At 51.1% G+C, this 22,542-nt stretch overlaps 2 protein-coding genes across 8 annotated transcripts; one reads left to right on the top strand and one right to left on the bottom strand.

Annotated features, from left to right (window-relative positions):
- Positions 1 to 1,114: 1,114 nt before the first annotated feature.
- Positions 1,115 to 5,013, bottom strand: Wnt1 (Wnt family member 1). Its single transcript, XM_013159109.2, has 4 exons — positions 4,910 to 5,013; positions 3,972 to 4,225; positions 3,017 to 3,282; positions 1,115 to 2,573 (listed from the first exon to the last, which is right to left on the bottom strand). Exons 1-4 carry the CDS (start codon positions 5,011 to 5,013, stop codon positions 2,085 to 2,087), a joined length of 1,113 nt encoding a protein of 370 aa, XP_013014563.2. The 3' UTR covers positions 1,115 to 2,084.
- A 7,859-nt stretch (positions 5,014 to 12,872) lies between these two features.
- Wnt10b (Wnt family member 10B) lies at positions 12,873 to 19,471 on the top strand. Of its 7 annotated transcripts, none has more exons than XM_063254663.1 (7): positions 12,873 to 13,678; positions 14,089 to 14,151; positions 14,526 to 14,615; positions 15,026 to 15,139; positions 15,256 to 15,518; positions 17,227 to 17,603; positions 18,283 to 19,471. In XM_063254663.1, exons 4-7 carry the CDS (start codon positions 15,066 to 15,068, stop codon positions 18,739 to 18,741), a joined length of 1,173 nt encoding a protein of 390 aa, XP_063110733.1. In that variant the 5' UTR covers positions 12,873 to 13,678; positions 14,089 to 14,151; positions 14,526 to 14,615; positions 15,026 to 15,065; the 3' UTR covers positions 18,742 to 19,471. The 7 variants fall into 7 exon arrangements, with proteins under 7 accessions (XP_063110733.1, XP_063110731.1, XP_063110732.1 ...); XM_063254661.1 differs by having other exon boundaries at positions 14,523 to 14,615; XM_063254662.1 differs by lacking the exon at positions 14,526 to 14,615.
- The last annotated feature ends 3,071 nt before the right edge of the window (positions 19,472 to 22,542 follow it).

Genomic DNA, 22,542 nt, shown 5'->3' with positions numbered 1-22,542 from the left:
AGCTCCCACTGCCTTTTTGGTGATGCTAGGTGTCAGGATTAGGGACCCAGAGTAAAATTTAAGAAATTGGTATTTGTCTGAAGTTAGGGTTCCACTATGCTAGGGTTGGCCTAGAGTTGAGGACAGGGAGAGGATTAGAAGTTTAGGGCTGGGTGTGGTGGCACACATCTGTAATCCCAGCATTTGCGAGGCTGAGGCAATAGGATCCTCTTGTGTTTGAGATCAGCCTGGGCTACAAAGTGAGTTCAAGGCCAGCCTGAACTGTCTCAAAAGGCAAAACAACAACAATAAAATCAGAGGTTTAGGGCTACTGGCAAGAGGAGCCTGCCTACTGACAGGTGTATGTGCACACACAAGTATCCCATCGCTGCTGCAATACCACAGTAACCTCATTCTGGACCTTTGTGTGAAAGGCAAGCTTAATAGTTTGGTGGCAGGCTACACTTGATTTCCTCTTGATCACATTGGTTTAAGCCTAGTGCATGTTTGGATTCTAAACCTCCTGCCCCTTTCTTCTCTGCCACCATCATCATGGAATTTTTGGGTTCAAGGCTGAAGCTGTTATCTGAGTCCTCCTGAACCCAGGGTTAGGAGCTGGGATTGTAACAGGTGTTTGCCAGTCTGTGACAGGAAAAGTGCTTCACTGCCCAATGCCCTGACCCCAGTGGAAGAGGACAAGCTTTAGGAACTGATAGCTCTGCATCAAGGCCAATAGCACCTTTTCTGCTCTTTTTCTTTCCAACTTTCCAGAACATGGTCACAGCTATCACTCAATTATAGCTCTTTTCACAACTCTTCCACGTGGGAAAAGCAGGCTCAGAGGTTAATTCCCATTCATCAAGTGAAGGCTCGCCCATATCACACAGTCAGCTGCAGTTAGAGTAAGACGAAGAAGCCTACAGGATCCTTTAGCTCCTGACCAGGGTCTTGTCCTGGGAGACTTGGATCCCCAGTGGCCTCGTCCACGGACCAGAACCTCGGGGTCTGCTTGCAGGGCTGGAAAACAGTTCCCTAACAATGCACCCTAGTTGTTTAAAAGAAGTAAGCACCTGGGCCTGGGAGTAGAAGACACCACTAGCCAGGCTGTGTTCGGGATTCAAGGAAAGCTACCAAGTCAATGATAAAAATAGAGATTTTATTCTGCAGAGGAGGACACTACATAGGTGGGGGCAAGGAGCCACTAATAGCTACAGTAGAAGGAAGTACTGATTCCGGTAGGCAAAGCATCTTAGAGAACCTAGGGACAGGAAAGAAGGTGGGAGAACAAAATGAGAGAAGAATGGAGAGGGGTCTGGTTGGGGTGAAGGTGGTCTTGCAAACCAGGCAGGAACCCAGGACAATAAATAGTTTTATTTACAACAACCAAACTCGTGGCTTTAATCCACGTTTCAGTGCAAATTATTTACACACAGATGAGGAGGCAGACAGGAAGGGGTAGGAGGTGGTGGAGAGAGGCATGGCTCACAGCTGTTCAGTGGCCTCACAACAGAGGGTGAGAGAATGGGGGCTTTTTGTACTGGACTCCCCAAACTTATTCTCCACATCATCACAGCTGCCCCTTCACCCCAGAACCTCCCGACTCATTGCAGGTGGGGTGGAGAAAGGCCCTGATGCTCAAGTGTAGGTTGAGGATCTGCATCTTGGACAGAGAATGGGAAAGGTAGGTTATGGGTAGGCAATGTGTAGAGACCCAGAGAAGACAGATGACAGAGGGGAAGGTCAGAGGCTGAGAGATCTTGGTGCTGCAGCAGTAGAGCCAGCCCAGAACAGGGTCTGGATCTGACCCCAGATTGAAGTGAAACAAATCCTTCTCTCACCTTGGGCCAGGCAGGTGGCAGTGCCAAAAGTGATCTCCCTTGGAAAGGGAGGGAAGTAGGTAAGAGCAGGTCCATCAGGATGGCCAGAGGGTTGGTGCTGCCCCAGATAAGTGGCTTGAGGAGTCCCCAGGTAGGAGTAGTTTGGAGAGATGGGAGACAGAGTGGCTGGAGGGTAGAAGGGAGGAGTGGGAGGGTAGAAGGGTCCGGAGTGCCCTCTTTGAGGAGGACAAGAGGACAGTGTTGCTAGGGGCACAGTCCACCCAGGGCTCACAGACACTCGTGCAGCACGCGTGTGTGCGTACAGTTGCGGCAGCTGACGTGGCAGCACCAGTGGAAGGTGCAGTTGCAACGCTCGGTGACGCGCTGCGTGCGCGTGCGGTGACCCCGGCCACAGCAGAGCAGCTCACACCCGTCCAGCGCAGGTGAAGAGCTGTTGCAGGCGCGTCCTGCGGTGCCCGCAGTACCCAGACGTCCACTGTACGTGCAGAAGTTGGGCGATTTCTCGAAGTAGACGAGGTCATGGGGGGATGGCGGCTTGTGCGCGGGGTCTTCTGGCTCCAGGCGCAGTAGCTCGGCGCGCGAAGCTCGGTTGCTGCCGCGGTTGCCGTACAGTACGCGGGAAGCGCCGTCGAAGCGGTCACGCAGCACATCGCCCACGGCACGCAGTGTGGGGAGCCGCATCCAGCATGTGCGCACGGTGCATGAGCCGGACATCCCATGGCACTTGCACTCCTGGCGCATCTCTGAGAACACGGTCTGGGAAGAAAACCACACTGTCGAAGCTAGGAGAACCATCCTCCCAAAAACTGCCCCCTCCCGGACGCCGCCGGAAACTCAGCGAAGGCCCAGGCTGAACCCCGAGAAAGGGAGGCGCGAAATGTTGTGCTGAGATTTGGACTTTCGGCCAAACTCTGACAGTCGGTCTCCTTCCCCCCCCCCAGCCTTGATTTTCGAATCTGTGCAATGGGGCCCATGGGCAATCTATCCCATGTGTTGCATGATTAACTTCTTCCATTCTACTGACTCTTAGCCCTGGAACCCCTTTGCTTTCGGCCACTGTCTTTCCTTCACCTCCTCCTCCCGCTCCCCCAGGACGCCCTCTCCTGGTGTCCCTCGCCTCTCCACCCACGGTTCCTTCCGGAGCCTGAGGGTGGCCCCTGCCACTCCGCCTTGGGTGCAAGCGTCTCAGGCAGACTCACCGTGCGACCTGCCTCGTTGTTGTGGAGGTTCATGAGGAAGCGCAGGTCCCGCCCCTTCTCCCCGGAATCCACGAACTCTCGGCCGAAGAGGCGGCCAAAATCGATGTTGTCGCTGCAGCCTCCCCAGTGCCAATCGGGGCCCCCAGGACCGCGCCGCCGGTAGTCGCACGTACAAGACTCGATGGAGCCCTCGGAGCAGGATCGCGCCACCGAATGGGTGACACCCGCGGAGGTGATGGCGAAGATAAACGCTGTTTCCCGACAGCCTGAGGGCGGAGAGCGCGGGGATCAGCGAGAGGGCGTGCGGGCCAGCCAGTATCCTCCTTGGACCCTGGAGTCCTTCGCCCCGCCTCGGCCTTTGATCCTTGAGACCTGGACCCGAGGCAGTGTTGGGAACCTATCCTCTGGGTCTCATAGAGAAAGCTGGTGCGCAAGCATACACCCACCAACGCTCTCTTGATCGGATCTTGCTGGAATTCTTCAGAGCGGTTTTGGGCTCTAAAACGAAAGTGGGGTAGCCCTCAACCCCCCAAAACATTGAAAAAAGAGGAGTAGGATGACTGCATCTTGCAGACCTGTCCGCAGCCCAAACGTGCAGCCCATGTTGGCAATGTAAGCTTTGCTAGCTAGGAAGCAAGACGCATGCCCATTGAGAGTTGGCATTTTGAGAAAAGTGAGGCGAGAACGGTGTTTCGCTGGCTCACAGACTGGAATTCCTGTTCTCTTGGACTATAGCTAAGAAAAGTTAGGTTTCTTGCCAAAGGAGTATGACTGGAAAGCGCCCGGTAGGATAGAAGTCTGGCTGGGAGTTGGCTGTAGGCTCCATGCGGTTGGCAGGTTGCTCTGGTGACCCTGCGGGCGCCTGGGACATTTTTCCTGCACTGGCCCGCCTATGCCCTGGGGGTGACCCTGCCTTTCCCTTGGTTCCGGAAGCGTCGCCTTCCTGGGCACCCACCTCGGTTGACGATCTTGCCGAAGAGGTGGGGCCCAGGAGCAGTGGGGCAGTTCCAGCGGCGGTTCCGGAACTGCCACTTGCACTCGCGCACGGCACTCTGCAGCCCACCGCTTACGCTGTGCAGAATCCCTGGGTTTTGACGGATCAGCCGCCTCTGCTTTCGGCTCAGCAGTTGCAAACTGGGCTCCAGCACCAGCTGCAAACTCTTGGAGTCCGTCAGCAGGTTTGTGGAGGAGGCTATGTTCACGATGCCCCTATTGGGACGCAAAATGAGAGCTCAGGCTCAGCAAGAGGACCTGCACCCTAACTATGAAGGTTAGGGTGCTGTACTCTGCCTTGTGGTTAGGGTGCTGTTTTCTGCCTGGGGCCACGTGCCTGGAGAAGCATCAGGAGATCAATAACAAGGTAACCACGACTACTACGTGCTCTTTCACCCATTTGAAAGAACAGGGCATCCAGACTTTTGTGTGGCCAGGAGTCTGTGAGCTGCTTGGACCCCTGGGTCCAGGGACTAGAAAGAGGAAACTGGGAGATTGGTTGTCTACTTTGGCTCCTTCTGGTCAGCTCCAGTGAAAAACTGCTAGCCTGCAAAGTGCTTAGGAGTCCTCCCATCTTCACTCTCCCTTCCAAACTAGCACCTGGTCCTTTGCTCCCTAATGTGGGGAAACCTAAGGTACAGCCACCACTGCGAGGCTGGGACTGGGCTAAAAGGGGAAGGGCCATGCTATTATGGGAGTGGATGTCTTCAGGCAGGTCATCTGCCCCATTTGGGCAGGGCTGGAGGGTCTGGGGCAGCTCGGGGGCCACAGCTCTCCTCCATAAAGTCAGAGGGCAGAAGGGAACCTGTGGACTGACGGATCCGAGCATGGGAGCTGCATAGGGCTGGTCCCTGGCTCTGTGCCCCAGGATAAGTGGCAACCCCACACCAGCTCACTTACCACCATCGACCACTGCTGTTGGCGGCCAAAGCTGCGGGCAGAGCGGCCAACACCAGCAGCAGCGTAGCAGAAACCCAGCTGGGCAGCAGTGCCCAGCGCCCCATGGCCTGCCTGGCCTTGCCGGTTTCTGTGCTGCAGTTGCGGCGGCTTTGGCTGCTGCCCGCGACGGTGGGACCGGACGCGGCGGTGGTGGCGGTGGCGAGAGGTCGCAGTCTGCCTTTAACAACCCCGGAGGCGGTCGGCGGGCAGCATGGCTCGCGGTCCCGGTTGGTGGGCTGACGCGGCCACGGCGGGCGGCACCGCCTCTTATAGTTGCGGCGCTGGCTAGAGTGACGAGAGGAGACTGCCCTGCTGGTCGCACTGTGGCACAGGGCGCACCGGTCAGGGGTACAGACAATGGGCAGTGAGCGGGCCGTGGCTCCCGCCCGTCTGAGCAGAGAGCTGACGGACTGGCCGTCGGGGCTCACCCCCGCCTCCTGCCCGGTGGCCGCCGCCTCCTGACCGGCACTGGCCGCGGACCCCTCCCCTTGGGACGCCCTCCCACGCGCACCCGCCTCACTCCTCTTGGCGTCGGGAGCCCGTCGGGGGCCAGCATCCGCTAGGGGGCGCGGCGACAATGTGCTTAATGAACCCTCCAGGAGCAGAGGCTGTCTGGCCTGCCGCTGTGGGGCTCTCTCTTCGACGACGTCACCCCGGGCTCCACCGATGTCCCTTTTCTCCCCCACGCTGAGATCGCAAGCGAAGTTGTGGTTCTGGTTTAGGGGGATCTTTTGTTGTTGTTTTGGGTGTTTTTTGTTTTGTACTGGGCATTGAACCCAGGACCTTGCGCTTGCCAGGCAGGCGCTTGTGCCGCTGAGCAAATCCCCGGCCTAAAGTTGCGGTTCTAGGCAGTAAATGTGCAGACGCTTCCCCCGCACAAGCTATAGAACCCCACTGGCTGGACAGAGAAGGAAAAGGGGGAGACTGGCCGTGGGTGGATCTGTGGTCAGGGAAATCACACAGATCATTGGGAGTTGCTGACCAAATAAAGAGAAACCTGAAGCAGCAGCAGTTTGCACTTATGGGCCAGGAGAGCCCAAGTGCTGCTGCTGCTGCTGCTGGTGTGTATGTGTGTGTGTGTGTGTGTGTGTGTGTGTGTGTGTGTGAGGCTGCCTGCTTCTATGGATTGGTGTGTTCAGAAACTCTCAGTTTTGAGGAAGGAGGTAGGATTCTAAAGAATTTTAGATTTTAACTTAGGTCAGAAAAGAGCATCAGGACATTTGTTCACAGTTACTGCCTGGGGCAGTGTGTTAGGAATGAGATGGCTGAGAGATGGAGCATGTCTGGAACTGTATTTAGAGGTGGGTGGATGAGTGTGTGCTGGGGAGATTAAATATGTGTGTATGTGTCATTCTGCCACTCTGTGGTATACCTTGTGTCACCCTAGATGTGTCACCTGTGGCCGTTAACCTGTCACTGAGGGAGAAAGCAGAGACTAATGAAGTGGATATGAAGGTGGACCAGGCCTCGGTGGCTGAATGGTGACAACCAGGCTCAGAAAGGTTGGGCACTGGAGCGGGGTATCAGGTGTGTGTGGGAGTAAGGAACGGACAGGAAAGGGCAGCTGGCTGAGCTCACCGTGACTCAGGGAATTTGTTCCCTCATGTGTTAATTCTTTTCTCAGTTTTTTTCTGCTATTATTTGTCTTCCTTCAAAATTCTTTTTGTTTTTTTCATTTTGGGTACTGGGAATCGAACTCAGGACCTTGTACTTGCCAGGCAGGTGCTGTGCTGCTAAGTTAAATCCCCAATCCATTTCTACAAAATTCTGGTTCTTTCCATTTTTACCACACAGAGTGCCAGTCTCTACATCATCCACTGTACACTTACTTTACTGTTGTCTCTCAACACTGTCGCGGCCTCCTACCAAAGAAATGACTGCCATTCCCTATTGGAGGGACAGGGGGCACTGCCAGCCTTGTTATCATGCTCACTGACACCAGAGTTGGTCCCTGAAGGGGAGGTCTGTAATCTCTTCCTTCTGTTTTACAGAGGAAATAGATGAGGCAGTTGTCCAAGGTACAATTAATAAGTGATCAGTGGTACCATTTTACCAGTTATTGCCAGGGTACAGCAACAGAAGACCAGAACCCTTCTCGAAAATGACAGGAAGTAAAGAGTTTTAGTACTTTTCTGCCTCCCTTTTGGATCTTCTTTTCTCTATCCCCCAACCCCTTTTTGCTGTACTAGAAGGTCAAACCCATGACCTTTGAATGAGCCTACATCCCTAGCCCTTTTTAATTTTTTATTTTGATACAGTCTGGCTAAGTTGCAAAGATAATCAGTTACCCAGAGTGGGCTCAAACTCACAATCCTCTTGCCTCAACTTCCCAGAATGTTGGGACTACAGATTCATGCCACTTCATCTGGAATCCCATGTTTTTTGGATGTTTTCTGACTCAGTAATTACCCTATAGCCATACCCAAGCCTTACCCTATAGAGTCTCAGGTCCCAGAAATGAAATGATCAGGCTTCTCTAAGATAGGAAATCACTCTAAGGAGTAAATGCCTGGTTAGTTTAGGTAATATTCCCGGGACACTTGCATTTAATTTAATTTAATTTTATTTTATTACTTTTTGGTTCCGGGATCAAACTCACAACCTCACACTTACTAGTCAGGCATTTATGCCACTGAGCTAAATCCCCCAAAACACTTGCATTTTATTTTATTTTATTTTGTCTTTTTTCCTCTTTATCGGTACTGGGGATCGAACTCACAACTGCCTGCTTGCAAGGCAGGCACTTATGACGCTGAGCTAAATCCCCAACCCAACACTTGCATTTTAAATGAGATGTGTATTTACTCAAATGAAGCTTGGTGGAGGATGTTACTGAAGGACATATCTTTCTCTGACCCTTTGTACAACCCAATATACCTGGGTCCCAGAGGGGCAGGGTGAAATGGCCCAGCATCCTTCTCAGGTCTCAAACTCAACAGTCTCTGCAGAAGGCACTCACACAGATGGCCACGTAGGTGAGCACTGGACCACAGGTGGACTTTGTCCCTTAAGAGTTTTTTCCCTCTGGGGTCTGGAGGATTGCTACAACTCCACAGGGGTGGGAAGCAGGCTGGAAGACAAGGAAACCTATCTATGGCCACTGGTGCTGAGCAGAGGTGGGAAGAGGAAAGGAGCTGCTATCTTTTTTCCCCAATGTTGCAGAAGGGATTTCTTATTCCTCTATTTTTCAGGAGTAGGTGGGAAAGAGGGGAAGTGTTCCAGATCTGGGTTACACTATGCAGGGCCCAGCTCAAATGTCTGTTTTGCTCAAACCATCACTTGTCAATCATTGGCTCTTTCTTTTTGACGTCATCAGTTTATCTTACTTCAGGAACGCATTTATCAACATGCAAACATGCTGTGATACATTCCATTTGAAAAACTGAAAAGCTTCATTTGGTCTCATGTTACTACTTCAGCACCCCATTTCTCGGTTCTCTGTTACTGCAAAAACCCAAAATAGCCAGATGTGGTGGTATGTGCCTGTAATCCCAGTACTCAAGAGGTTGAGGCAGGAGGATTACCAAGAATTCCAGGCCAGCCTGGGCTACAAAGTGAGTTCAAGGCCAGCCTGAACTGTACAGCGAAACCCTGTGTCAAAAAAGAACTCCCTATCAAAAATAAAAACAAAAAAACCCCAAAACAATCCAACTCAAAACAGTTGTTATAATTAAAAGCACTTATCCCACACACACATGGGGATTGAACCTAGGGACACTCTACCACCGAACTATATCCCCACTATCTGAGATAGGGTCTTGCTTGTCCAGACTTGCCTTGAATTTACCATCCTCCTGCCTCAGCCTCACAAGTAACTGGAATTACAGGTAAGTGCTCTTCATTCTCCTTCTGCTCCAATAATGCCTTTAAACTCATTACACATCCTTATCAAAACCATTCATGAACATTTATTTGGCCCTGTCCAATGGCCAAATCATAATTCTCATTCTAATTGGCCTTCCTGTAAGAGCAGACACCACTGAACACTTACTTCCTCCTTTTGAACTACTTCCTCACTTGATTTTGGAACACGCTCCTGTCTCATTGGTTGCTTCCCTTTCAGTCTCCTTACTTGAATCCTTCTTGTTATCAGTTTCTAAAAATCAGTGTACACTCAGGTTTTCTTATTTTATATAGACTTCCCTGATGAACCAAACAGGCCATGCTTTTTGTGCTACCTAATTTATATCTCTGAATTCAGTGCACCTAACATCTCAAAATTCTCATGCCCAAAACTGACCCCTTTTTTTCTGTCTCCCCCCAACTTCCTACAGTCTGGGGATTTGCACTGAATTACATCCCCCAGCCCTTTTTTCATTTTTATTTTAAGATGGTGTCTTGCTAAATCGCTAAAATTACTCCACTACGCTAGGCTAAAATCTAAACTCTTGGTCCCTCATTGCCCAGACTCATCTTCCCCACCAACTACTTCAGTTATTTTCATCTCAGTCAATGACAACGCTATGCTTTAGTTGCCTAGGATGAGATTCTCGTAGTCACCCTTGACTCATCTGTCTTAAATTCCAGGTCAAGCTAACACAAATTTTGTCCCTTAGTCTTCACAACATATGCAGATCCACCTCAATATTTTCCTTCTCCCCTGTTGATGACTGAAGCCACCATCCCTGCTTCTCGCCAGCCAGGCAGGTCCCTGGCCCCTATTCAGCCACAAGCTCATGCTTGTAGTTTTTCTGCTTTCCTTAGACCACACAGAATCTTAAGCATAGACAGCACTTTGTCTTTTGTTTGTTTAAAACAATAACTTATTTTTTGTACTGGGAACCGAACTCAGGACCTTGCACTTGCCAGGCAGGTATTTGTGACACTGAGTCACTGTTGTTTCACTGGTTGAAACAATAACTTTCAAATTCTTTTTTTTTTTTTTTATAATTTTTTTTTGTCTTTTTCATTTTTATTGGTACCAGGGATCGAACTCACGACCGCCTGCTTGCAAGGCAGGTGCTTATGCCGCTGAGCTAAACCTCTAGCCCAACTTTCAAATTCTTGTCACTTCCTGAGGAGCAATGTTTCAGAACTAAACATTCTTTGCATTATATAAAACAAAGTGGGGCTGGATATGGTGGTGCACACCTATAATTCCAGCATTTGGAAGGCTAAGGCAGGAGGATCACTGCAAATTTGAGGCCAACCTGGAATACATAGTGAGTTCAAAGCAAGCCTGAACTATGTAATGAGACTCTGTCTCAAAAGACAAAAGCCTAACAAAGTGGAGAATTTAGATAAGTACAAAACTTTCAAACATTTTCTCATTTGAGTATCTAAATAACTCTTTGCATCTCCATCTCATTCTTGCAATAGCCTCTTAACAACTTTCCCAGCTTCTGCACTTGTCCTCACTGTCTGTTCTCCACATAGCAGCCAGCACCATGCTTTCTAAAAAGGATCTCAGGCTGGACATGATGGTATATGCCTGTGATCCCACCTAATGGTGGCTACTCAGGAGGCTCACACAGGAGAATCAATATTTCATTGCAAATTTGGGCTACACAGTGAGTTCAAAGCTGGCCTAGACACAGCAGCAAAACTCCATCTCAAAACAAACAAAAATAGCCAAGCATGGTGGTATATGCCTGGTATCCCAGCATTCAGGAGGCTGAGGAAGGATTTCCATGAGTTCAAGGCCAACCTGGACTATGTAGTGAGACCTGTTTCAGAAATCAAGCAAACAAAACAAAACTCTTTATAATGGTCTAAAAGGTCCCATATAATCTGACCGTTCCTTCCTAATCTTCCTCTTCCTTCCTTCCTTTCTTTTCTTGGTTTCCTGCTTTCTTTCTAACCAGGGATCAAAGTCATGACCGTACACTTGCCAGGCAGATGCTTGTGCCACTGGGCTATATCCTCGGCCCTAACCCTCCAATTTCATCATTTACCATTCTCTCTCTGTGGTTTCCTCCTCTATATTGTTCTCTTCCTTGGCATTCCTTTGAACAGACCCAGCATGCTCCTTTCTGAAGTTGGCACCTGATTTTCTGTCTTCCAAGAGTGCCCTTCTCCAAAATCCATGTGTCTTTTTCCTTCATTTTCATTTTTCCTTCCCCTTTATAAATGGAATCCCACTCCCAATCTCCTTTACCCTGTTTCATTTCTCTCTGTATCATTTTGGACCATAGATAACTAACTCAAAAGGCATGAAGTACAAAATCAAGAACACACAACCCTCCAGAATAGGGATAGGGTTAGGGGAAGGGTGCTTTGGCTCTGACCTTGGGATCTGGAAAGGAAACAAGGAGTTGGGAGGCATGGGACTGAGAGTCTGTGGGCGGAGGACCCCTCCCCTTCCTTTGAGTGCTGTCCCTTGGGCTGAGGAGGCATGGCTCACCCATCAACTCAGAGTATGGAAAAGAGTAAAATTCTGTGAGGATAATCCTGAAGATTTGTGAGGCCAACTGCCAAATGTGAGGGGCTTCCTGCGAGTCCTACATAGTCTGGGTGCAGACCCTTTGGTGCCTCCAGGTGGTGGCCTGCAGTGCTGCAGCAGAAGGCGTGTGAGGTGGAGGGTGGGCAGCTGAGCTCACCGCCGCGGGCGCATCCATCCCTCCCGGGCCTATAATTTGGGTTCCCCAGGCCTGGCCACCCCTATCAGCAGCTTAGCAACAGATGAGTCACCCAAGACCCCGGGCCAAAGCAAACATGAAGGGGGGGGAGAGGTTGCTCCCAAGGCTCGCCACCGCCTCAGTTGCTTGATCCCCCGATCTCCAGGGGCTCTGTTCTTTGACTCCCGCCCTTTAGGATCCACTGTTCTTCCCATATTGTTTTCATACACCCTCCAGCCCCATGATGGCAAGAAAAGCCCTCTACTCTTCCCACTCAATGGAAGGGGGACCAACTTGCTCCCACTGTCTCCCTGCAGTGATGACAGCCCCCACTTTTCCCCTCTTGTCATGGCCCAAACCCTTGTCAAGGTCTCTCTGGTTCCCACCCCGCCCCTTTCCTGGAGCTGGCCGCGTGCTTGGGGCATTAGGCAATGGGTGTGCACCGCAGGCTTCTCCAGGCCCCGCCTGTCCCACAGCCCTCTAGCTGCTTGCGGGTCAGTCTTCAGGCCAGCCGGTCGGGCTGAGGGCACTGTGGGCCAATTCGGGCCACCCAGTTTGCCTGCCTATGGCCTCCTATTGCAGAACTAGCGTTCAGTTGTGAGACAGCAAGAGTACTGGCTCTTGGAGTTGGAAAAGTCCAGTATAGGGAACCCCTGGGAAACTGAGTAATTGAAACCTATGGCATAAGTTCTGACCCTAGCCCCTTCGTGACATCTGACTGTATGCTGAAGCCTGAGGAGGACAGAATCAGAACAACAAGATAAAAACAAAATTCAAAACCTGCAGGAGACCAGAGACACATAGAGAAATACAAATGACCATGAGTTTCCTGTGGAATAAAAGGCCATAGCAAACCTCATGCTGTCCTTTGGGGACCTGAATGGAGTTCTAGGCTGGTGTGCAAGAAGGACAAGGACACTGGTGAGTGGTGAGCCAGGTATAAGGCTGTAAACCACGGAGATAGGGCTTGCAGATTCTGGTGGCCCCCCCAAACCACACATGGCTTGGTTCTTGTCCTCTAAGTGGGAAGGAGGGTCAGGAGATCTTGGGTTCCCTCTCCCCACCCTGGAGATAGAAATCAGAGAAAAACAGCTCTGTGGTCTTTGCTTTTCAGGGTCAGGGTCCATGGCACTTTCACTTCCCTAGTCAGGTCAGGGAATGATACATAAATGTGGTTAGCTATATCTCACAGATGTAATTCCCTAATCTCAGACTGCTGCACCGCCCCCCCAGACCAGCAGCGCCCCATCAGTACAAAGCGGGACCTGCAACAGCACGGACGGGAGGCGTGTTGCGCAGTATAGCTACAGTGCCACCAACGAGGATGAGCTGATTGTGGCTGTGGGTATCAGCCCCAAGCTTTTGCTTACTGGGGGTGATCTCTGAGTCAATATATCTTGGGTGCGCGGGATCAGCCGTGCCTTGGGCTGCGGTCTGGCAGGGGCTGGGGGTGGTTGGGAAGCCTGGGGCCCCTCTCTGGCAAAAATAGTCCGCAGTGGTTAGAGCTAAGAGAGTGAGTCAGGCAGGAGTGCGGTGGCGCCTAACCCCTTCGCTGCCACTGGAGCTCCCTCAGGCATTTTGTCTCCCCCCTGTGCCCCCCAAGACCAGGTTCTTTCTGGGCCGCTCTTGAACTAGGCTCCACGTGGGATCCTGAGGCCCTCCTCGGCCCATGAGAAACAAGTCTTCGTGCCTGGAGCAAGAATCAACGCCACCCGAAGAGAGAATCCAGGAATCGCAGGAAGGATAGGAGACCTCTACGGGAAAGAGTGGCAACAAGGAGAGGCAAATGTTAGGGACAGGGTGAGGACTTCGGGGTCACGGGAGGTTTTTGGCAAAGTCCAGATTCTGAGGCCACAGCTGAGCCCCGGCAAGGGGCAAGAGGCAAGCTCAGGGCTCGGAGGTGGGCGGGCACCCGGCTGAACGGCGGTGCGCCTCTCCAGTGTGCTGCAGCGCCTTGCTGCGCGCTGCGGCTGTGGGCTCTACTAGCGACTGCCCAACATCCGGAGCCAGAAGACAGTCCACCCCTGGGCTTGTCAAAAGAGCTCTCCAGCCACCGCTTTCTCAATGGAGGAACTGAGGCAAAGAGAAATGATGAACTATTTGGCCACTTGGGCCGGATCCTGGCTTCCTGGTCTGGGTCACAATCCGCACAGCCTCGAGGATCCCAGAGCAGGTGAGAGGAACTCGGGCTACCTCCCCCTTCAGTGGGGCCAAGCCCCAACCCGAGCGTCGGGGGAAAGGGTGTGTGTGTACGCTGGAAGGAGGGGGAGCGGCTGCGTTCCCCTGGTCAAGGGGGGGGGATGCGGGGCTGGGGTGGGGATGCCCCGGGCTTGGGGAGGGGCCGCAGCTCCGTCAGCCCTCGCAGCCGCCCGCGAGCTCCGCGCGAGCACAGCCAGAGCCCCCAGCGCTTTGCTGGCTGCTAGCTCCCCAGCTCTCTCGATCGCTCCCTCCCTTTTTCCCTCCCTTCCTCCCGGCGGCCGTGGCGGCGCTGGGGAAGCGGCGAAGAGGAGTGGCCCGGCCCTGGAAGAATGCGGCTCTGCCGAGGGGGCAGATCACGACTCGGTCTCCTTGCGGTTTAAGCAGCCCGAGCATAGCCCAGGCGACCCAATCCTGCGGGTCGCGGACCCTGCACTCGAACCCCTGGAGGTAATCCAACCGGAGAAAGCAAAGAGGGCAGGGACTCTCATACCGAAGCCAGACAGGCACCCGGGTAGACCGACCGACAGACAGACAGACATCCACCCCAAGAGCACAGATGCGCAGAGAGAGCCAGAGATAAAGAGAGAATAAATGAGTATCTCCAGATTTAGAGGGCAAGGGGATGGGGATAAGTCAGGGATCTGTGGGTGCCAGACAAGTGGCTCACCGAGGAGGGGAACATACAGTTAGGAAAGGATAGAGGAGTGGGTGGGACAAGGGAAAGGCTTATTCGCGACAAGGGCAGCACTCCTGTTTGCCAGAGGCCATCAAATTTCCCTCTCTGTTACACCTGGAGCCTCTCCTCTTTCCCTGCCTAGCAGGGAGCAGGTAGAGCCGAGGAAAGCCCAGTCTTGGACCCTTCTGACAGAACTTGCTGCTACTGCAGACACCTGGAGGTGACACCGCCCCAGGTAGTGGGGAACCCCCTGCCAGTCCCCCACCAGCCTCATAAGGGCGGGGAAGACAGTCGTGGGGCCCTAGAAGAGGGAACAGTGGGTGAAGTGGTGGTGGAGCTAGTGTTTGTGAGTCTGTCTGTCAGTGTTTGCATGTGAGTGTGTGTACCAGGCATTGTGTTTGACTGGGCAGGGGTCCAGGGGGCGGTCAGTGAGTCCTGAGTTGTGGACCCTTCCTCTTAAAAGCTCTCCTGGACTCAGAAATTCTGGGAATCAAGGGTTGATTCTTACTGCTTTGTTTGCAGAGGGGTGAGAAAGTTCAGTTGGGTGGCACTGGTGGTGGTTTAAGAGCCTAAACTAGGGCATCCATCAGTTTGCTGGAGGGCCACCGTATTCCAGAGCCTACATCAAATCTTTCTGCCCCGCAGGCGCTGATCCATCTACCCACCGGAGCCTCCGGGCTTCGACATGCTGGAGGAGCCCCGGCGGAGGCCTCCACCCTGGGGCCTCGTTGGTCTCCTGTTCCTGGCCTTGTGCAGTCGGTGAGCAGTTCTCCCTGTCTTCCAGCCTCCTGAAGAAGCACCAGTCTGTAGTGTGAGGCTGTGTGCGGGGTGTGTGAGGCTGGATCTTAGGTCCCTGATGCCTTTTCTGTTTCCAGAGCTCTCAGCAATGAGATTCAGGGCCTGAAGCTGCCAGGCGAGCCGCCACTAACTGCCAACACCGTGTGCTTGACGCTGTCCGGCCTGAGCAAGCGGCAGCTGGGCCTGTGCCTGCGCAGCCCCGACGTGACTGCATCGGCGCTTCAGGGTCTGCATATCGCAGTACACGAGTGCCAGCACCAGCTGCGCGACCAGCGCTGGAATTGCTCGGCACTCGAGGGCGGTGGCCGCCTGCCGCACCACAGCGCCATCCTCAAGCGCGGTGAGCCTGGCGGGGCTGGTCTGAGCCGCTGATGCCAGGGGCTGGGGGGCAGGCCGAGGCGCGCGCAGGCTGGAAAAAACGGGTTCACGGCTTCGGGAGGGGCCTCTCGGGGAATTTCCCCCCCGGGAGCCGAGCTGAGCCGGGTCTGGCCATCGTCTGGGCCTCTGCGCGCCTGACTTTCACCTGCACGCTGCTGGCAAGGCAGCTGGGTTCTGATCCCTACCCTACGGCCCCCCTTTTCTGCCTCCACCCTGCTCTATCTGGGTTGCACCTGTGAATGAGAGATGCCCCCAGCCCTGAAAGCTTCAGACACTCCCCCTAGTCACTCCCCCATTTTTCTCTCCCCTCCCTCCAACCCGGACAAGCCCAGGCCGATGTCCCCAGAGTCTCAGCGGGGGTGGGGTGACGCCCCCAACCGTTTAAGGGTTAAACCTGCTCCCCTAATTGCTGGGGTTCCCAGGAGCCAAAGCTGGGAACAAAGACCCTGATGGCTTTGAAGCTGGGTAGCAGCCCCCTCCTCTGTGCTATGGGGGCCCCAGGTGTGGCTCACCTGAGCAGGTGAGGAACAGCTGGAGGGACCAGAACAGATCCTTGCTGGCCTGGTCTGGAAGGGATGGTCTGGGAGGCTTCACTCCTCCCCATACCCCTGCTGGAGTTCACACTCCCTGAGGAGTAAAGATCTGTAGGGACTTAGCCCAAGGGGTGGGGGCAGTGCTTTGGGGACTATGGGGTTAATAGGCAGCTGCCATCTGCAGGGAAATTCCCAAGACTTGTGCAAACAGCTTCACCCTTGAAGGGTTGGGGTTGGGGGGATCAGGAGGCTGGCCAAGGAACCCTGAATCTGGGGTAAGAGAGGTCTGGCCCTTAAGGAGGTGCTGTCTTTCATCTTCTCAGGGCTCCAGAGAGCTCTTGCCTAGAGAAATAAGGGACCCCCTCCTTCTCCAAAGGAGGAACATCCATATGGTGGGCACCTTCATCATCTAAGCTTGAGAGAAAGCCTTATCATTGCAAGCCTCCTTGACCCCCAAACTATAACAAGGAGGCCAACCTTTTAAGAAGGCTGTAGGGAACCCCCCCACACACAACCTCACTCCTCCTCGTGTTTTATAGGGTAATAACAGGTTTGGATAAACATAAAGGGCAGTCTTGAAGGGCAAATATAAAACTAGAATCTGGAAAAGGGATGGGCAGCCCTTAGGTCCAGTGCTTTGAGGGTGTTCTGTTCTAGTAGTGGAGAGTAGGTTGATTAAAAGACTGATTTAAATAATATTTAAGAAAACAAAAGAACCCCAAAGGACTGCTCTTACCCCACCCAAGCTCCCTGCAGGGCTGGGGAATTTCGAAGTCTTTAGATGTAGAACTCCATGAACACATCTTCAAAGTCCTCAGGGATCCCTCTTGTTCACCTCCCAAATCCAGGGGTCTCAACTTCTGGTCTGGCTCTTTCATCTACACCTGAAAACCACAGACTTATAGAGTGGGAATGGGCTTAGATATCATCTAGACCCATCAGTTTCTGTGTATAGATGAGGAACTCAGGCTGCGCAACCTTGTGCTGTGACATTCTCCTAAGTCACTCAGCTGGTAAATGGCAGGTTCAGGGTTCAGTTGGGAATTGCTGGTGTTGGAGGGTGGCTGTTTCTTTCTTCTTCTTATTCTCATCTACCAGTTGACCTTACCTCCATCTTCATACCCTTTTTATCCCCAGGTTTCCGTGAGAGCGCTTTCTCCTTCTCCATGCTGGCTGCTGGGGTCATGCATGCAGTCGCCACAGCCTGCAGCCTGGGCAAGCTGGTGAGCTGTGGCTGCGGCTGGAAGGGCAGTGGTGAGCAGGACCGGCTGAGGGCCAAACTCCTGCAACTCCAGGCACTTTCCCGGGGCAAGAGCTTTCCTCACTCCCTGCCCAGCCCTGTCCCTGGCTCAAGCCCTCCTGGCCCTGGCCCCCAGGACACATGGGAATGGGGTGGCTGTAACCATGACATGGACTTTGGAGAGAAGTTCTCTCGGGATTTCTTGGATTCCAGGGAAGCTCCCCGGGACATCCAGGCACGAATGAGAATCCACAACAACAGAGTTGGGCGCCAGGTATGTATGTGCATCTTATACTGGCTCTCCCTTGATTCTGAGGCCTGGTTAGGGTCTGACAGGCTCAGCAGAGTAAATATGATGAGGTGTGGTGGGCAGGGATTCTCTCTTGCTGTCAGCAAGCCTCTCAGCCTCAGGTTTCTGCATGTATAAAAAGAGCCTGATGAAGTTGGAGATGGGAAGCTTGGTAGTTGGAGACCATCTTGAGTCATATAGGGCCAGCCTGGACTCCATGTCAGAAAAAAAAAGCAAAGGAAAAAAAAAAACCTGATGATAACCTGCCTCACAAGTCTTTAAGGCTGAACTAGCAAAATACTCCTAGTCCTTGGCTCATCACATGGTAGCTGTTCTTACAGATGTCTTCCCTACAGATTTTAGGGGCACGGTGGGCCACAGTCCTTATTTTATCAGTGCTTACTCTGGAAAGAGCACTGGACTGGGAGTTAGACAATTGGAGTTGAGTCTTGGCTCTCTTATTGATCAAAGATGGGCAAATTGCATTGCTCTGGCTTCGGTTTTCCAATCATAAAATGAAGGAGTTGCTCAATTAACTAACTTCTTTGCAATGCCCCTTCTCACTGCGTACTCATTTGTCCCTGTGTTCTCTGTACCTTTCCCTCTCCGGTGCTATGTTCAATTCCTGCCTGCTGCTTCATTTCTCTTCCCTCTGATGCTCTAGGTGGTAACTGAAAATCTGAAGCGGAAATGCAAGTGCCATGGTACATCAGGGAGCTGTCAGTTCAAGACATGTTGGAGGGCAGCCCCGGAGTTCCGGGCTGTGGGGGCAGCACTGAAGGAGCGACTAGGCCGAGCTGTCTTCATTGATACCCACAACCGCAATTCTGGAGCCTTCCAACCTCGCCTGAGACCCCGTCGCCTCTCAGGAGAGCTAGTTTATTTTGAAAAGTCTCCTGACTTCTGTGAACGAGACCCTACCGTGGGCTCTCCAGGGACAAGGGGCCGGGCCTGCAACAAGACCAGTCATCTTTTGGGTGGCTGTAGCAGCCTGTGCTGTGGTCGTGGGCACAATGTTCTCCAGCAGACGAGAGTTGAGCGCTGCCATTGCCGCTTCCACTGGTGCTGCTATGTGCTATGTGATGAGTGCAGGGTCACAGAGTGGGTCAATGTGTGTAAGTGAGGATCAGCCTCATCTTGGGCTGGGGAAAGGGACTGTTTGAAAGGGGCACTTTTTGAGCCCTGTGCTCAGATTTCTGTCCAGGGCTAATCTTGGCTTCTGGAAGCTCAAAGTATCTACCTGGAAACAGCTTTGGAATGGTGGGGTCAGACAGGTCTGTGATTTGCAGCTTTCTCTGCACAGCTGGAAGGGCCTTTAAGGGAAGCTGTTGCCTCACTTCCTCTCCTCTAACACCTGGATGAACTAAGATGAAATGTACTGTATTGCTTCTCTCTTCTCAACCTCATGACCCCTTTATCCCTAAGTCACACTTCTTTGGTTGGGGAGATCCTCATAGTTTGGTCACTTCTTTCCTTGATGAATAACCCCAAGGACTTGTGTGGAGCCATTAAGACCTGTAGAAAGAGATCACCCCCTCGTATCTGCTTTCTCAAACTTGTCTACCATAGCCTATATCCCCTATTTTTGGGTCATGTGGCAGTTCTGGAAGAGAAGTTTTTTTTTTTTTTTCAGGGAGAGCTGGAGGGCATTCTCCTCTGAATCCTCAAAGAGCCGGACTTCAGAAAGACCCCTTAGGAAAGTTGTCTCTTTCCATTCAGGTGTTAAAGGGGACCTTCCAAAAAAGGGTCTTACCTAAGACTCTTGGAGTCCCCATTTTACTCCTTCAGCAGGAAATGGATAATTTATTGTACTGATAATTGTTCTTGAAACTAAAATAAATTAAGTTACTGGACTGGTGGAATGCAAATGGTGATATCCAGCCATACTAGGTAGGGATTTTGAATTGTTACACATTGCCTCTAGGTTTGCCTTTGGTGATCTGGAAGTCTGGGGCTGCATCCTGTTTAAGTGTCTTCTCATTTTTTATTTCTTTTTTTAGTTTAATTCCTAGGTTGATGCTTATAAATTGCTTATGGCAAGTAGCTTTATTGCTAGTATTGAGGAGTCTTGGGAAGTGACTACCTCTCAGAGATGCCTTCCAGGTTTAGCTGGCTTTGGGGTTTTGAGTCTGTATTGAGATCTAACCTCTTCAATTTATAGGGAATGAGAAGTTGCTGCCTATTTGGTCCAGCCCCTGGTCCTTTGGCACTAGTCTACAGTGCATTTTCATGACCCTTATGAGGCATGAGGCAAACTCAGCCTTGGCATATCAGGAAGAACAATTAGAACAGTTATGTCATCTTGGTTAAAGTAGTACAATCAGTAACAACAACAGCATCAAACACAGCCTAGAAAATGACAAACTGTGGAAACAATTAATTTGCCACCTTTAATTATATGAACTAGGTTTGTGGTTAAATAACAAAATCTAAAACAAACCAGAAAACTGAGTACAATAAATATGCCCTCACAGTATAGTGGTTTTACCCTCAGGGGAAAAAAATTTAAAAGGGTTAGAAGAAAAAAAAATAGAGCAATAGAAGAAGAGGAAGAGATTAGAAGCAAGGCTGGAGGACAAAGGAAGGTCATACAAACTGGGAAACTGGGTAAGGAATACAGGAGGGAAAGAGAGAAAAAAGAAATAAAAGCAAAAACAGGACAGAACAATGACAAAAAACTAGAAACAATGTTTACACTTATCAAAAGAACAATCAAGAAAAAAGAAAAAAAAAAACAAAAAGGAAAAAATAATGTCCATTTCAAGGTGTGTCTCTACTGTCACTGGTAGAGGGAGTAGACAGACAGAGGAGTTTAGATCTATGTTGATTAATCCCAGAAATGCAGCTGTGGATTCACAGCTGGGATGTGACGCAAGCCTACTCTTCCACTGAACTTCCACTGAAGTTCAGGCTGCTTGCTTTGCTTTCCTTTTTTTTTTTTTTTCTCTGTTTTTTTCTTTTTCCTTCCCTTCTCCTCCTTCCCTCCATTCTTTCTTTCTTGCTTACTTACTTGCTTTCTTTTTTTCCTGTTTTTTAAGACAGGGTCTTGCTCTGTAATTCTGTTCAGGCTGCTGTTAAAATCACTATGTAACCCAGGCCAGTTTTGAACTCATGGCGATCCTCCTATCTAAGCCTCCCAAGTGCTGGGATTACAGACATGTGCCACCATACCCAGCCATGCTGGTTTCTGGCTGTGAGGCTAGAACCAATTTGTTGAGCCTGCAACAGTCTGTGTGCCTCCTGTTGGCTTGAACTTGGCTTTTTTGGTGGGGGCTGGGGTATCAAGAACCAGGCCAAGAGTCTTGATTGTCAATATTGGGAACCCAGTCAAGAGTCACAATTGTCAGTCTCAAGAATTTGGCAAGAAAAATAAAAAACAGAAACAAGTATTGTATTCCAACAATGGCTGAGAAGTCAATGTCTCTGGATCCAACCTCCTCACTCCCAAAGCAGTCACTATTTATTAGCTGTATACAGTGATAGGTGGGGCTAGCAAAGGATTACAATTCATCAAGACTCTGACTCCAGAGGGTTTAAATAATCATATGCTTCGAAGTATCTTGACCTGGATATAATCCTAGGATCATTTAAGAAGGCGTACATGATCTTATGCTTAGAAGTTTCTTGTCCCTGAGTATAATCCTGAGATGAATCAAGAAGCCATAGATGATTTTTATGCTTAGAAGAGTCAATGGGAAATCTCAGATAGGTGGTACCAATAATTCCAATTCTTCCTTTTATCCCATAGAGAAATATGTAAAACCAGTCACTGTGAACTTAGTGTCCCCAACACTGGGGTACCAGGAATTGGACTCAAGACCTCATGCTTGCCAAGAAAGCACTGTACCACTGAGCTAAATGTCTTGTCCATGAATTTGGCTTCTTGACTTCCTGCCAATTTGAATTTGGGATGGAGTGTGTGTGCAAGATGGAGCCAATGTGTGGTTACTCGGAGTTCTGAGCTCAATTGCCTCTCTCCAGAATGGTTGCTGGCCAATCGCCCTCCCAAATAACACTGCAGTTCACTGTGTCCACTGCTATGTGCCCTGGTGTGCTTTTCTGTCGAGGCTTCTGGGGTCACCAGTAGTCACATGTATCTGCAGGTTTAAGCCACCCCTCCCATCATGTCAGGGCTCAGGTAGTACCACTTGCCACCTCCTCCTTTTTTGAAGTCTCTTTATTCTCCCTGTGGGCTTCAATTCTTGCCTCGGATCCTTGCTGGGTCCTCAGTACCCACTTCCATCCTTCTGCTCTTCCTCATGTTGCTATATTCCTGTGTCTAGACATCAAATCTTGGAGAGGCTGTTTGTCAGTCTGCCATCTTTCATGAAGTCCCATATTTGGGATCTTGGTCCATCATTTCATTTCCAGGTGAACCACCCCCCCCATTCTCAATGACTTTATTCATGTATATCCTGCTTTTCACAAAGGATTTGAAATGATCCTCAGTGACTTAATTGGCACACTTTTAGTTTGTGAAACCAAGAGGGACTTCTAGGTAGGTGAGACTAGAGATCCAAATGTAGGCCCTATTTTCTAGGGGTGGTAGCACACATCTGTAATCCTAGTATTTGGGAGACTGAGGTAGGAGGACTGCCTATTTTGAGATCAGGCCAGTCTGGGCTACATAGTGAGTTCAAGGCCAGCCCAAACTATGGAGCAAGACCTTTTCTCAAAAAAGTAAAGGCTGGGGATTTAGCTCAGTGGCAGAAGTACTTGCCTGGCAAGTGTGAGGTGTTGAGTTCAATCCCTGGTACTCGCCCCCCCCCAAAAAGTAAAATGCAGGTCCTATTTTCTGTGTATCTAAACTATCCCAGATATCACTTAATGAGTGCCCAGAACAAGGGTTGGCATATTTTTTCCTGTAAAGGACTAGATAGTATGTATGTATTGCACCATCTATGTTGTGGACTTCGTCCTAATT

Source organism: Cavia porcellus, unplaced genomic scaffold, assembly GCF_034190915.1.
Source record: "Cavia porcellus strain 051 isolate PalLab524CR breed Dunkin Hartley unplaced genomic scaffold, mCavPor4.1 scaffold_8, whole genome shotgun sequence".
Taxonomy (NCBI): Eukaryota; Metazoa; Chordata; class Mammalia; order Rodentia; family Caviidae; genus Cavia; species Cavia porcellus.
Note: the sequence above shows the minus strand (reverse complement) of the source record. Positions and strands in the feature narration are given on the sequence as shown.

What these genes read in the sequence shown, in the direction of transcription:
- Wnt1 (XM_013159109.2), bottom strand. Translation starts at nt 5,013, where the DNA reads ATGGGGCGCTGGGCACTGCTGCCCAGCTGGGTTTCTGCTACGCTGCTG. An exon ending in AACAGCAGTGGTCGATGGTG is followed by an intron (nt 4,226 to 4,909) that starts GTAAGTGAGCTG and finishes GCGTCCCAATAG; the next exon opens with GGGCATCGTGAACATAGCCT. An exon ending in CGGCAAGATCGTCAACCGAG is followed by an intron (nt 3,283 to 3,971) that starts GTGGGTGCCCAG and finishes CTCCGCCCTCAG; the next exon opens with GCTGTCGGGAAACAGCGTTT.
- Wnt10b (XM_063254662.1), top strand. Translation starts at nt 15,066, where the DNA reads ATGCTGGAGGAGCCCCGGCGGAGGCCTCCACCCTGGGGCCTCGTTGGT. An exon ending in TTCCTGGCCTTGTGCAGTCG is followed by an intron (nt 15,140 to 15,255) that starts GTGAGCAGTTCT and finishes TTCTGTTTCCAG; the next exon opens with AGCTCTCAGCAATGAGATTC. An exon ending in ACAACAGAGTTGGGCGCCAG is followed by an intron (nt 17,604 to 18,282) that starts GTATGTATGTGC and finishes CTGATGCTCTAG; the next exon opens with GTGGTAACTGAAAATCTGAA.